This window comes from Jaculus jaculus, chromosome 1, assembly GCF_020740685.1.
Source record: "Jaculus jaculus isolate mJacJac1 chromosome 1, mJacJac1.mat.Y.cur, whole genome shotgun sequence".
Lineage (NCBI taxonomy): Eukaryota > Metazoa > Chordata > Mammalia > Rodentia > Dipodidae > Jaculus > Jaculus jaculus.
In genome coordinates this window covers 328,823,257-328,837,976 of record NC_059102.1, presented here as the reverse complement: position 1 = coordinate 328,837,976, position 14,720 = coordinate 328,823,257, and the positions used below count along the sequence as shown (strand labels likewise).

The following is a 14,720-nucleotide window of genomic DNA, read 5'->3' as shown; positions in this document are numbered from 1 at the left end:
GTTCAACTTGTCTTCCGAGATAGCATATCCTAGCTTCACTAGTCCCTACTCTAACATCACAAGGTACTTGTGCCAAGATGCACAGGTGATTGAGCAGTGATTATGTTGGGGAAGGGCTCCATTCCCTGCCCTTGCACTCACGTGATAGGCATATAGCCAGAGGAGGGTCCCAGATGTCTTCTGCCTGGCACCAGCTCTGGGGACTGCCTTTTAGAATATAACCATCTTTGCACTCCAGAGTCACATTCTCTCCATAATAATACTCTTTTCTCATTGCCGTCACCTCTAGGATTTCATTCAACTGGGGAAGTCTACATTTCACTTCTGAAATTAGAAAAATAAAAAGAAAATTTATATTTTGTTAACTGAAATTTTCATAATAGGAAGATACATAATCTCAAAATTACTTTGCCCTCAGTAAAGCAGAAAACATTTTCAGTCAAGAGGATTTTTTTTTTTCTTTTGAAGTAAGGTCTCACTCTAGCCCAGACAGACATGGAACTCACCCCATAGTTCCAAGCTGGCCTAAAACTCACAGTGATCCTCCTACCTCCCAAGTGCTGGGATTTAAGTTGTGCACAACCATACCCACTCCAAGAGGTTTTTTTTTTAATTCTTTCTTTTAAAAAATATTTTTATTTATTCATTATCAAGCAGAGAGAGAATGGGTGTTCCAGAGCCTCTAGCTGCTGCAGAGGAATTCCAGATGCATGTGTCACTTTGTGCATCTGGTTTTATGTTAGTACTAGGGAATCTAATCTGGGACATTACACTTTGCAGGCAAGCACTTTAATTGCTGAGCCATCTTTCCAGCTCCCCCCCTTTTTTGAGTTATTTTTATTCTAAATTTCTTATGATTTAGTATTCTATAATTTTCTTTTCTTCCTGACTTTCATTTCTTATATACATTATGTGATCACAATACACTTTTTTAAAAATTTTTATTTATTTATTTGAGAGCGACAGACACAGAGAGAAAGACAGATAGAGGGAGAGAGAGAGAGAGAATGGGCGCGCCAGGGCTTCCAGCCTCTACAAATGAACTCCAGACGCGTGCGCCCCCTTGTGCATCTGGCTAACGTGGGACCTGGGGAACTGAGCCTCGAACCGGGGTCCTTAGGCTTCACAGGCAAGCGCTTAACCGCTACACCATCTCTCCAGCCCCACAATACACTTTTGATTATTAACTCAAATCTGAAAGTTCTGGAAGGATCAGGAGTTTGGACAACCCTGTTTCAGCCATAAGAAGACATATATGATATTACATGATATATAAACTCTCCAGTTCTATAACACATGCTATTACCTTTGCTCTTAAGTGAATGTTTCTAGCCCATTTTTATACTTAGAACAAGAAAGCTAGCAAGCTGTATTTATAAAAATATTTTTTAAATATTTTTATTTATTTATTTGCGACAATGAGGAGAGAAGGAAGCTGAGAAAGAGAGAGAGTGAGAGAGAATGGGCCAGGGCCTTCAGCCACTGCAAATGAGCTCCAGATGCATTCCTTATTCATCTGACTTATGTGGGTCCTGGGGAATCAAACCTAGGTCCTTTGGCTTTGTAGGCAAGGGCCTTAATAGCTAAGCCATCTCTCCAGCCCACAGGTTGTATTTTTAAACTTAAAATAACATTTTTTTCTTAATTTCCTTCACCTTGTTTTACTTATCTTTGGTTTTCTTTCAAGCGTTCAGCTTTAAGCAGTCTCCTTTCTTATGTGACTATATCAAAATTTACCTGAAATATTTTTCCTTTATAGGTATCAATAAGGTAAAGTGGTATTTCTGGAATAGCAGTAAGTGGTTTTTCAATGTTAGAATATTCTGATGGATTTGTTAAAAATAGACATCTAACCCCTTTCAAGACATAATCAGAGCCCATGGAATCTGAGCTAAGGAATCTGTTTTGTTTCTACCCATGTTCCTGACTGACTGCTATGGCTATGGAAGGGTAAGTCTTGGTGTAAAGCATGCTTGAAAAAGGTGACAGTGTTTAAGACAAAAATCAATGAATAAAATAATAAAAAGCAGGATGAAGAGATGGCTTAGCAGTTAAGACACTTGCCTGAATGACCAGGTTTGATTCCCCAGTGCCTATATAAACCCAGATGCACAAAGTGGTACATACATCTGGAGTTCATTTGCAGTGTCTAGAGGACTTGGTGCACCTATTCTCTCTGTGCCTCTCACTCGCTCTCTTTTTCTGTTTTCAAATAAATAAATAAATAATAAAAAAAAAGAATAGAAAGCAACTGCTAAGAGAATAACATTTTATTAGTCCATTTTCAGAATAGTCTTTCAGCCTATATTTAAGAAAAATATTTTTGGAATTTTTATACTTTTTAACATAATCGAACCAAGGAGACATGGATTTATAGATATGAACATGGACTCTGTATGTTGTGTAATCTCTTCTTGCTAGTCAGCATAGGGGAGTCACCTATCATCTCTGTGGTAGCCTAATGTTCTCTGCCCTGGAATGAGATGGCTTCTGAGACTCTAAGGTCATGATTCTGCAGGGCATGCCACAGGACCAGTTATTAACATGTGGCTGACTGCTATGGCTATAAATAGATAAGCCTTGGTATAAAGCATGCTTGAAAAAGATGACAATGATTAAGACAAAGTAAATGAGTGAAAGAGGGCTGGAGAGATGGCTTAGCGGTTAAGCGCTTGCCTGTGAAGCCTAAGGACCCCGGTTCGAGGCTCGGTTCCCCAGGTCCCACGTTAGCCAGATGCACAAGGGGGCGCATGCATCTGGAGTTCGTTTGCAGAGGCTGGAAGCCCTGGCGCGCCCATTCTCGCTCTCTCCCTCTATCTGTCTTTCTCTCTGTGTCTGTTGCTCTCAAATAAATAAATAAAAATTTAAAAAAAAATGAGTGAAAGATTAGAAAACATCTCTGAAGTCTTAAGTCTTTCCTACATCACCATTGACTTAGGATTTTTAAAAAGAACAAATAAACAAAAAAAAGGAACTAAAAGCCAAATCAACTGGGCATGGTGGCTTACACCATTCGTCCCAGCACTCAGGAAGCTGAAGTAGAAGGGTTTCTGTGAATTCAAGGTTCCTTTGTTAATGGTGAGGTGTAGGGCCAAGCATGTCAGCAGCCTACAACTGAACTTCTTCAACTACTTCCATAGTATTCCATTACCAATTCCATAGAATTTCATTATAATTCCAAAGTAAACCATAGTGTCAACAAAGTCTTTCTGCACAGAAGACCCATCTATGTAATAGTGATGTCATAATAGTATTTTGGCACTTGATTTTAGTGCTTTGAAAATATATCTTCCTACCTCTTCCATTTCTAATCATCCTATACTGTCAACCCACAGAAAAAAAAAAAAACATCAGAGTGCCACCAAACTGATCTCACATCAACTGTGTTGTGCTCGCTTCAAATTTCCAGGCTCAGTGATTCCCCTGACCCAACGGTGTATACCACTCGCCCTGCTAGCATTCCACCAACTAGGGTACAGTAGCACACCTAGGCATGCCACTCACCTAGGAGGCAGTGCTGTCTCGACTATTCACATGCTTACAATAAATAGATTACTTCCAGTAATGAAATATGGAGATGCTTGTCTAGATTATTAGCCCATGTGATATGGAAATGGGTACTAACCAGAAGGAACGGAATGTTCACAGTGAGGGGCTAGACTGCTCCAAATCCCATTCCCCTTACTGTCATTGGTGCAACGAATGGTGTGCCCCCCAATGAGGTTAAAGGCCATGCTTCCATTTGTGTGAACAAAACAAATGTAATATATTTCTGTCCCATAGGGAATACCTCCCAGAAGAGTGCCCATGTATCTCCCTTTGAGGATAGCTAGAGGCTGTGAACAAAAGCTTTCTGGAAAGAAGACAAGAGCTTTAAGTTCTTTTACTAAAGTTTCAATCAAGATAACTAATATAATAATACTGTAAGGACCATCTCTTTTTTGTGTCTTCTAGAAAGAATATAACTAAAGGAGCATTTGAGTCTTTAAGTTTTTTGCTGAGAAGGAACTGAGGTATGACCTAAATTGCAATTTATTGAAGAAGGCCAAAAGACAGTATTCCTGGGCCACACAGGGAGCTATAAATTTTTTTTTTTGTCTGTTTGTTTGCTTATTTCCAAGGCAGGGTCTCACTCAAGCCCCAGCTGACCTGGAACTAACTCTGTAGCCCCAGGCTGGCCTTGAACTCCTGGCAATTCTCTTTTCTAAGCCTCTTGAGTGCTGGCATTAAAGGCTTGCACCGCCATGCCAATAGAGGAGCTAAAAAATTTTATGGATTTATAAAGTAATTAATTTTTTAAAACATTCTTATTTATTTGCAAACAGAGAGACAGAGAAGAGAGACAGATAGGCAGAATGGGTGTGCCAGGGCCTCTAGCCACTGCAAATAGGCTCACAATGTGCAAGACCTTTGAAATTCTTTCAACAAAAAAGTAACTTTACAAGTATAGCTAAAAATCCAGATAAAAGGTAACTACACAAGGTAAAACAAATAAAACAAATCAGGAGAGCTATCCAAGCTATATAATGAAGTTATTCTTCTTACTCACGCTCACACATAGGAACACTGCTGTTCCAACGGCTCTTCATCCCATCCAAGACACAATGACTAGCAGAGCTGCCTTTTAATTTGAACCTAAGGGAGAAAAACATGGCTGACCAATTCCCATCTCTCCCTTCATCTTTTCACTGATGGAGGTTCAGCTTCCTCATTTCAGCCTAAAAGGATTTGTTCCTTGGTATATCCCCAGTTCATTACAACCTGAATTCAGTGGCTGGCCTAAACACAGAGCCCACCTGAGTCTAAAAGGCACAGCACCCTGTGACTGGCAACATGGAGAAAGCTGGTGTGCTCAACCGTCATAGAGCCATCACTGCCTTTGGGAAGCACTGAATACAGAGAAGCAGATCTCCCCACAAGCATAAAACCTAGACCTCACAGAGTCCAACTGTGATTGGCCTGCTCACTATCCATTTGTTCTCATCACTGGTGCAAGAGGGACAATAGGTCTTGAATTGGGTGAGCAAAGCAGACATCCAAAAAGAGAGCTTGCATTGTTCTCACTGGCATTATGAGTACAAAGGGTCACAAGGAAGCTCACAGAAGCATTCAGAGCCAAATGTTCTGAGAAGAAAGGGATGGAGAAGTGTTTGCCATCTTTTAAAAAATATATATTTTATTTATTTGAGAAAGAAGGTTGGGGGGGGGAAGAGAGGGAGAGAATGGGTACCAGGACCTACTACAAACTACAACTACTACAAACGAACTCCACATGCATGTGCTACCTTGTGCATATGGCTTATATGGGTCCTGAGGACTTGAACTTGGACTCTTTGGCTTTGCAGGCAAGCATATTAACTGCTAAGCCATGTCTTCAGCCCATGTTTTCTATCTTAAAATGGCCAGCTTGGTGTCTTTCTTAGAGCTTGCTGAAATCTGCTATCATTCTGGAATCAGGGATCACTATGAATGGTGAGCTTCATAAAAGGCAAAGATTCCTTAAAAATTTATTAAAATTAACTGTTAGATAGCCCAGTCTCATTGTTTCCCACAAGCCTATATCATCCACCATCATGAGTACTGGATTAACAAACAACTAATAACACTGCCTGACATAGTAATGTGGTCATTGTGATTCCAATGTCAAAACTATCCCTAACAGGAAGACAGATGACTAAGTCAAAATATACTTATCAATATACTATTTTAGATTCTACTCTTAACCAGTTTAAAGTGGTCTGAAACAACTCTTATCTGACATCATAAGAAAAATGATTTTTGTCTTATTCATTAAGAACTCTATCAAAACTATAAAATTATATTTTTCTACCTATCTATTCAGTTCAATTTCCAATAAAATTATTCTATTTGTACTTGATATTGAGTTATAGATATCATTTTATCCTTCCTACTTATAGTATTGCCATCTTCACTTTGGAACTACACTTCCAGAGCTTGACTTTCGTAACTTCCACAAGGTCCAGCTTCTTTTTGTATTTACCCTTCAACTTGAACTCAGCAGAATTACTACTTAGCATTTGTTTCCAGTCTCTATTCTGGATCATACTCACCCTTCATCACAAACAAAGGACACTTTTGACCCAAGTTGGAAATTCTGTGGATGTAGCACACGTCCATTAGGAAGTTGCATCAGGAAGTCATCACAGGATTTTACTAGGGCAAAGGAAAAAAAGAATAAGTGTGTCATGAGGAATAAAGATACATGAGAAAACCATATAAGAATCTAGTTACCTGCACATGTAGGGGGTGTAGGACTCCAATCTCCATTGAGTGTGCAGTGCAGAGAAGCAGCCCCATGGAGGTCATAGCCAGGCTCACAATGGTACAGTACTTCCTCCCCAGGGAAAAAATAATCCTTATTGTTTGGAGCATAATTCCCCTGTGAAATTTCTGGTGGTGGATAACATCCTATGAAAAAGAACAGGTCCAAAGTGTGCCAGGTTACGTCCTGCTAACATCAAAGCCTGCCGGGGAGTTGGAGAATCACACACAAAGGGTATAGTGCTTTGGATATAAAATATCCTCCAAAGGTCTATGTGCTTGGTCCCTGGCCTCTGACATTACTGGGAGGTAGTAGAACCTTAAGGGGTAGATCTCATAGCAGTTTTTAGGTCACTTGGGGTATGCCATGGAAGAGAAGAGGCCTTGGTCTCTGTCTTTTACCTTTTACTTTCCCACCATGGCACATTCCTCTCTGTAATGTACTATTTTGCCACAGCCCAAAAGATAACTGATGATAGGCTGAAACCTTTAAAACTATGAACCAAATAAGCCTTTTTTTTTCCTCTAAAAGTTGATTTATCTCAGGTATTTCTAATAGTAGTTGAAAGCTGACTTATACAAGTATTCAGGTATAACAGAGGAGGCCTAATGAAACTCCACTCCCCCAAATTCACTGCCATGTAAGTTAAGAATAGGGAAGGATATAACCAAACCTTCACAACTACTAAGAGGTAAAATAAACCTAGTTATCTTTAGTATGATGTCTTAATTCATCTGAGTCCAGAGGGTAATAGGATCCTTCTCTTACTCCCCATTTAGGACCTTCATTAGCATGGGTGGATTCCTTATCTACATGCATCTGAGGAAGCAATTCCAATTATCATCCTCATTGTTCAAGTAATGAGAAGTTACCAGCCCAAGTCTGTTTAGTGGAATTCTCATCTTTATTATTATTTTGTTTGTTTGTTTTTCAAGGTAGTCTTACTCTAGCCCAGGCTGACTTGGAATTAGTCTCAGGCTGGCCTTGAACTCACAGACAACCTCCTACCTCAACCTTCCAAGTGCTGGGATTAAAGGAGTATACCACCAAGCTTGCCCCCCCTCCTCTTTTTTGTAGCCTATCTGTGAATAGAGTACCGTCATGCAGACATACTTCTGTCACTTGTTTTCCAAGCTTCCTTCTTAATGTTTGCATGGGTTGGTGGAAAATTGGAAGTTCCTTCTCTGTCTTAGGTATCAGCCCCATACCTAGCATTCCACTAATAAGCTGATTATTACAGGATATTGTGGAAGACAAGAGATAAGCCATCAAGAACAAGTCTCTAAACAAGCCAGCCTTTAAAATGGAAGGGCATGGTACTGAGAGTCCTGGACTTGAGGTCTGCCTTCTTTGGTATCTCCTTTGGTGGGTGGCTGTTTAGGGGATCCGAGCATGTCATTAAATCTATGCCTAACTAAAATGAATGGAAAAACAACTTGAAGTACGGTACCTCCCTTTTTCACTTCAGGTTCTTAATAATAAAATGTAAGAAGTGGTCCACTGTAGAAAAACTATGAGGCCTCTGTCACTAATCTGATGTGCCATGTCTCCAGAAGCCAACCTTTTACTTTGATAGAAATAGAGCAAGAAAAAAAAAAAAGAAAAGAAAGAAAACAAAGGAAAAAAAAAAAGAAATAGAGCAAGAACCAAGATATTCAGGCCCAACTCTGAAAATCTGAATCCATCAACAGATTAAACTAGTGAATAGATGAGTATCTCTCCATAATCTACGTGTCTCTACAAGTGCCCTCCCTCACAGACACTGAGATATGTGCTTTATTAATCTTCTGGACCTCTTCCAATGCAGTCAAGTTGATAATTGAGATTCATCCTTACAAGACTTCCATATAATCAAGAGAAATCCTGGTTGACTAGTACTAAGCCTTGAGAATTGTGCAATATGAGAGCTCTAAGCAACTTCTTTGATCCATTAAACTATTGCTTTCCAAAATGAAGATACACATATGCAACTGAATGTGCACATATATGAGTTCTCTTCAAATTCACTCACTCATCCTGTTCACCACATGTCTTCCTCCAGAACCAATACTGAGCCCTGGTCTTCCAACACTGCATGACATTGTAGGCCTTCCATGCCACAGTCACACTCACCTTTGGAGCAGCTTGGTAACTCTGGCTCCCATCTGTTTATAGCCTGGCATTGCACACTTCTAGGTCCTTTCATGATGAAGCCAGGTTCACACCTAAATTCCACAATATCTCTTAAGGAAAACAAGCTTTTGTTTTCAGACACCCTGACTGCATTTTCAACATGGGGAGGTGTGCATTTGTTAGAGATAATGCACTGAGGGGGAGGACCACTCCAGACACCAACTTGGCCATCATTGCTGGTGCAGTATATGGAGGGCTCCCCCACCAGGTCAAAGAGTTTCTTCCCTCTCACTCCAAGGTCACAGTGATAGGTCACCACCATTCCATAGTAAAAATCTTCTCTGTTGTGGCTGAAGAAATCTCCATTGGCAATGGCTGGGGGTGGCTCACAAGGAATCCCTGGGCAAAGAGAACATGTTAAATAGCAATGAATTCAGATAAGCGTGAAAAAAGTCCAATGACTCGTGAAACTAATTATTTACTTTTACTCTTTATTCACCTGTACGTAAGTCTTATACTATAACAATTTAGGTGCACATAATAGCATGTCCTCTCCCTTTCCTACTTCTTTCTTTTTTTTTTTTTAATTAAAAGCAAAACAAACTTTACATATCAAAGGAATGTGTCAAAATAGTCTCAAACAATTAAAATATAATATATATTTATAATTCCAGGCCCTCAAAGCAATCATGGTAGTTAAGAACAAAGTCTTGGGGCTGGAGAGATGGTTTAGCGGTTAAGCGCTTGCCTGTGAAGCCTAAGGACCCCGGTTCGAGGCTCGGTTCCCCAGGTCCCACGTTAGCCAGATGCACAAGGAGGCACACGCGTCTGGGAGTTCATTTGCAGTGGCTGGAAGCCCTGGCGTGCCCATTCTCTCTCTCTCCCTCTATCTGTCTTTCTCTCTGTCTGTCACTCTCAAATAAATAAATAAAAAATGAACAAAAAATATTAAAAAAAAAAAAAGAACAAAGTCTTGAGTCATTACAATAAAGGCCAATTCGAATCATCTCTACTGAGATGAGATTCAGAAACTGGCATGAGAACCCAGTTACATAAGATCACCCTTAAAAGTGTTACATCCTTCACACATAGGAATCGGGCTGGCATGTCCCTCTGGCACAGAGGAGTGGCCTCAGCGTGGTCAGGAAGGCAGCTCGGGGGGAGGGGGACTCCTCCAGTTTCATTCCAGTTCTCGCTCTCCCTTAGGCTGCCACCCAACCTGGCCTCCCAAGCCTGCAGTTTACTACAAGTCTGTCCATTTGAACACATGAACACCACTGAAAAAGAAATCAATGCAATTTGGTTTAAATGCCAGTTTCTTCAAGAACCTGATAGTTCAGATACAAATCATTGAGGCTCCTTTTAAAAAGAAAATTAGACTCCCTCATAATCAACTACTTTATGTGAAGAAAAAGGCATTGTTACAATGGCTCAAAACCGTTCTTGAATGTGTGTGAGATTCAGTCCAGCTTCTAACTAGCAAATGTCTTGCCCACGTCCTCCTTCCCCTTGTATCTCCTCTTTCCATGTGTGAATGGTATGTACCGGTATTTAATCATGTGCTTTATTTGCCTCTTCATTGTGATACAGAAAAGCATGATGAAGTACATCACCAGGATTGGCCAGAACACTGGGACGTTAAAAGCCTCAAAGAAGGTACAGACCATAGCCACAAGGATACCCTTGGTAGCCGCGTGCCAAAATTTGAACTCTGGAAGCCTTCGAATGAAGGGACGAAATTCCTCATTCTGTTTGGTTGGTAATGAAGGGCCATCATCTGAGTCTTCCATCAAGGAAGGATCCACTTTGGGAGAAAGGAACGCTATGAAAAGGTTTAGGTGGTAGATTCCCAGGGCGTAGGTCACGATGTACCAACCCTGTAACAAGTAAACTCTAATCATGTAGACAAAACTCAGGCCCAGTGTCACGACCCACCGCACAGCTGTGTAAGGGGTGGATTTGTCCAGCCAGGACTGATAAATCTGTCCAAGCCGTGTGAAAAATCTGTACACCACTGATGGCTTCCCATGGACAGAGTCTCCAACACTGTCTCCTTCAGACATTCTGTAACTCGCAGCTCCGCTGCGGCCACGCTGCGGTCTCCCTCACGGCTGCGGAAGGAGGACGGCGGACAGGACGGCCGCCAGCACTCCACTCGGGGTCCTCCTACTTATTTCTTATAAGCAATGGCATTTAAGAGTACATGTGAGGTTGGAGAGATTGCTTAGTGGTTAAGGCACTTTCCCATAAAACCAAAGGACCCAGGTTCGATTTCCAAGGTGGTACATGTGTCTGAAGTTCATTTTTAGCAGCTGAAGGCTCTGGTGTGCCCATTCTCTACCCTCTCTCACTCCCACCTCTCTCAAATAAATAAAATTGAAAAAAAAAAACACAAAACTTTAAGAGTACAAGTGGTCAGGCATGGTGGCACATGCTTTTAATCCCAACATTCAGGAGCAGAGGTAGGGGCACTGTGAGTTTGAAACTATGACACTACATAGTGAATTCCAAGCCAATCTGGACTACAGTCAGACCCTACCTCAAAAAACCAAAACAAGGGGCTGGAGAGATGGCTTAGTCATTAAAGTGGTTATCTGTGAAGCCTAAGAACCCAGGTTAGACTCCCCAGAACCCACATAAGCCAGATGCACGTGGTGCATACATATGGAGTCTGTTTGCAGTGGTTAGAGGTCCTGGTGCCTCAAATAAATAAAAATAACTTTAAGAAAAAACAAAAAATAAGAGAATAATTGGCTTTTTCATTTCAATAGCTTTTTGAACATACTATACAGTTTATATAGGTTTCCAGACTTTTCCTACTGCTTTGTGAATTTCCATACTTGTTGTTAAACAAATCACTTTTTTTTCCCCAAACCACATTTTTTGAAAAGTGATAATACTGATCAAAAGAAAAAGAATAAGAAAGTTGGGGTGTGATAGCACATGCCTTTAATCCCAGCACTCAGGTGGCAGAGGCAGGAGGATCACTGTGAGTTTGAGGCCAGCCTGAGAATACATAGTGATTCCAGGTCAGCCTGGGCAGGAACAAGACCCTACCTCAAAAAACTAAAAAAAAAATAAATAAAAAAGAATAAGAGAAGAACAGAATCAAGAAGTACAGTGGGATGGAGAGACGGCTTTGCAGTTAAGGTGCTTGCTGGCAAAGTCAAAGGACCCAGGTTCAATTCCCTACTACCCACATAAAGCCAGATGCAGAAGGTGGGGCATGCATCTGGAGTTCATTTATTATGAACTGTTAAAATGGACATTGGTTGTACATAAAAACCTTGTATATGACAAACTAAATATAAGAAAAAGAAAAAAAATAATGTTCACTGGAAGAAGGTAGGTTATTGCTATGGTTTAAATATGGTAATATCCCATGACCATGAGTAAATGGCTTAGTCTTCAGAGTGGAACTATTATACTGGAGCCTTTGGATGATGGGATATCATTAAGTCACTAAGGACATGTCCTTGAAAAGGATGAGGACTCAGTCTCTTTCACTCTATGTTTTTGATCATTAGCTTGTGCTGTGACCAATTTTGTTCGGCTACATTGTCCTACAATAATGTGCTGCCTCATCAGAGGACCAGAGCAGTGGAACCACTGGACCATTAAAACTGTGAATAGAAATAAGCATTTTTTAAATAGAAGTTAATTATCTCAGGTAGACAGCTGACCAATATAAACATCTCAAACCACAAAGTTATTTCTACTGAGTTTTTAAACACAGTTCCTGATGTACAAAGGTCATCAGTGACATGGTATGAATAAGAACTTGCACAATGATAAAGGCAGAGCCAGCATGACTACTGAGACTACTGGAATTTTCACTTACTGAATTAAAATAACTATGTATACCTATTCAGTGAAATAAAACATGAGAAACTTGTGAGAGGAAAAAGTGAAATAGCTAAGATAATGCCATCCAGTCCTAATTAGGCCCTGACTCAAATTGTTGGAGGAATAAAATAACTAAGATAACATTTTTATGCCTGCTAGGGTGCCTTTCAGTTACAAACACCCTTACTCCCTAACTCCCCAATTCCCCTGGAGTTAACATATCTTCATTAATAACACTTTCAGGACTTCCCATGACCTCAAACATGGGCCATATATATAAACCAGATAACTATACCACTGCAGTTCCAAGGTTTTCCAGGCCTACACCTGACACTAATGTTATTACTTTTATTTTACTTATTTATTTATTTATTTATGAGGGGGGAGAGAGAGAGAGAGAGAATAAGTGTGCTAGGGCCTCCAGCCACTGCAAACAAACTCCAGATGCATGGGCCCCCTTGTGCATCTGGTTTCTGTGGGTCCTGGAGAATTGAACCAGGATCCTTTCACTTTGCAGGCAAGTGTTTTAATGGCTATGCCACTTCTCCAGCCCTAACATCATTATTTTTATGATCTTGTGCCTTTAAAAATGCTGTACTCCTGAGAGATTCTTCATTGAGAGTACTTCAGGCTTGAGCCCCTCTCAGTCACCAATTTAACTAAAAGAAATTTCAATTGGCTTAGAGTGCGGCGGTACATAATTCTCTTGTGTGGACTATAATGGTAGGAAACCATTAAGCAAAATAGGAAAAAAGTTGGAAAGGAACCTAAGAACAATTGTAAAATATAATTTATAAAATTAGTAATTTGTAAAGTATCAATAACAGTTGAGATAGAAATGAAGAAAAATCAGATAGATTAGAAGATACCCAGAACAAAACACAAAAAGTCAAAAGGGTCAAAAATACAGACAAAAGTGCAAGTGATACTGCAAAGGCAACTCAGTAGTTGCTTCTGCTGAAAAGCACTGGTTCCTCATTGGGCCCATGCCCTCATTTTTTGCCGTGTTCTTCACACTGGATCACCTACTTACCTCTGTGCACATAAACATGTCAGTCACTCAAGAACTGTCTGTCTAGCCTATCTCGTGCCCTTCAAGAGATGTCACTTTCCTAACCTGTGATTACCTTGAATTACAACAAGAAGAAAACCTCAAGTGACAGATCCCCTTCCCAGATGAGGGTAATTATCTATGAAGGTGAGCATGCAACTGGAGCAGGAGTAATCAGCTCCTGAAAACACCTGTTCCCTCAAGCAATAAGTACTACTTCAGACCATCTTGCAGGATCAAATCTGAGAAAATGGCATACTTTTGGCCTTTGCCCCAGTTCTTTCTCTCTTTAAACCTGAAGCTCCTATCAGTACTCTGAAGACAGACTTGGGGTCACAGGGGCCCTTTTTCTATTCCTCTTCCCAATGTGGCCTCACTCAATAAACCTCCTCTTTCTGCTTTTCACCATTACTCGTCTCTTTAGTTGGTTTACTGGGTAACAGGAGGCCAAGGCTAACCTATTAGGTCTGCTGGAAACTTAACTTTTGCCTTAAACATGCTAGTAGTAGTACCTATGATATAGAAGGGTATGGCTTGATGTATATTTATGTGGAGTTCCACAGAGAAGGGAGAGATAAAACACACATAACATGAAGAATAACTGAGATTTTTCAAGGCTCATGAAAAACACTGAATCACAGAATCAAGAAGCCATATACATACAAGCAATATAATTCAAATAACTTGGTTAAAAGTATGAGAAATGAGGAATAGAAGAACAAACATATGAAACAAATGGAAAATAACCAGGATTTATATTTAATCTAACTGTATTAATAGCCCTATTAAATTTAAAGGTCCTGTATATTCCAACTGAAAAGAAAAGTGTTAAGTGGAAGAGAAACCTATACATATGGAACAAAGAATGCCTCAAAGTAGATTTTTAGAGGAAAAGATTAGAAATGACAATGTTCTATAGTAAGTCCATTGATCAGTAATATATAATAAACCAAACTTTTCATGCACAGACTATAGGCTTAACGTGTGTGTATGCAAACATGTGTGTTTGTGTGTGTGTGTGTTTTCTGGAAAAGAGAGATAAATCCATGGTCACAGTTGGAGACTATAGTGAGCTGAACAGTGACCCTAGCCTTCCGCCATGTCCTAACCTTTGAACTAGTGAACAGCATGGTATTTAAATTTTTTTGTTTATTTTTATTTATTTGAAGGTGACAGACACAGAGAGAAAGGGGGAGAGAGAGAGAGAGAGAGAGAGAGAGAATGGATGTGCCAGGGCCTCCAGCCACTGCAAACAAACTCCAGATGCATGTGCCACCTTGTGCATCTGGCTTACATGGGTACTGGGGAATCAAGCCTTGAAGCAGTGTCCTTAGCCTTTACAGTCAAGTGCTTAACCACAAAGCCATCTCTCCAGCCCAAGAGCATGGTATTAAAAGAAAAGGTCTTTGAACATAAAATCATTCTATA

The 14,720-nt window shown here is 40.2% G+C and overlaps 2 protein-coding genes across 4 annotated transcripts in view; both read right to left on the bottom strand.

Moving 5' to 3' along the window:
- The window catches only part of Cr1l (complement C3b/C4b receptor 1 like), an 83,135-nt gene that overhangs the window by 16,545 nt on the left and 51,870 nt on the right, over window positions 1-14,720 (bottom strand). For all 3 annotated transcript variants that reach the window (XM_045144798.1, XM_045144801.1, XM_045144806.1), the window contains exons 5-9: window positions 8,396-8,794; window positions 6,253-6,429; window positions 6,072-6,174; window positions 4,550-4,635; window positions 142-324 (exon numbers count right to left, since the gene is read on the bottom strand). In XM_045144798.1, the coding sequence (XP_045000733.1) occupies window positions 142-324; window positions 4,550-4,635; window positions 6,072-6,174; window positions 6,253-6,429; window positions 8,396-8,794 (948 nt within the window). The remainder of the gene's footprint in view (window positions 1-141; window positions 325-4,549; window positions 4,636-6,071; window positions 6,175-6,252; window positions 6,430-8,395; window positions 8,795-14,720) is intronic.
- Window positions 9,694-10,552, bottom strand: LOC123459234 (protein RER1). Its single transcript, XM_045144862.1, has one exon. It carries the CDS (start codon window positions 10,456-10,458, stop codon window positions 9,868-9,870), a length of 591 nt encoding a protein of 196 aa, XP_045000797.1. The 5' UTR covers window positions 10,459-10,552; the 3' UTR covers window positions 9,694-9,867.

Excerpts from the sequence above, each read along its gene's own strand:
- LOC123459234 (XM_045144862.1), bottom strand. The coding sequence starts at position 10,458 with ATGTCTGAAGGAGACAGTGTTGGAGACTCTGTCCATGGGAAGCCATCA.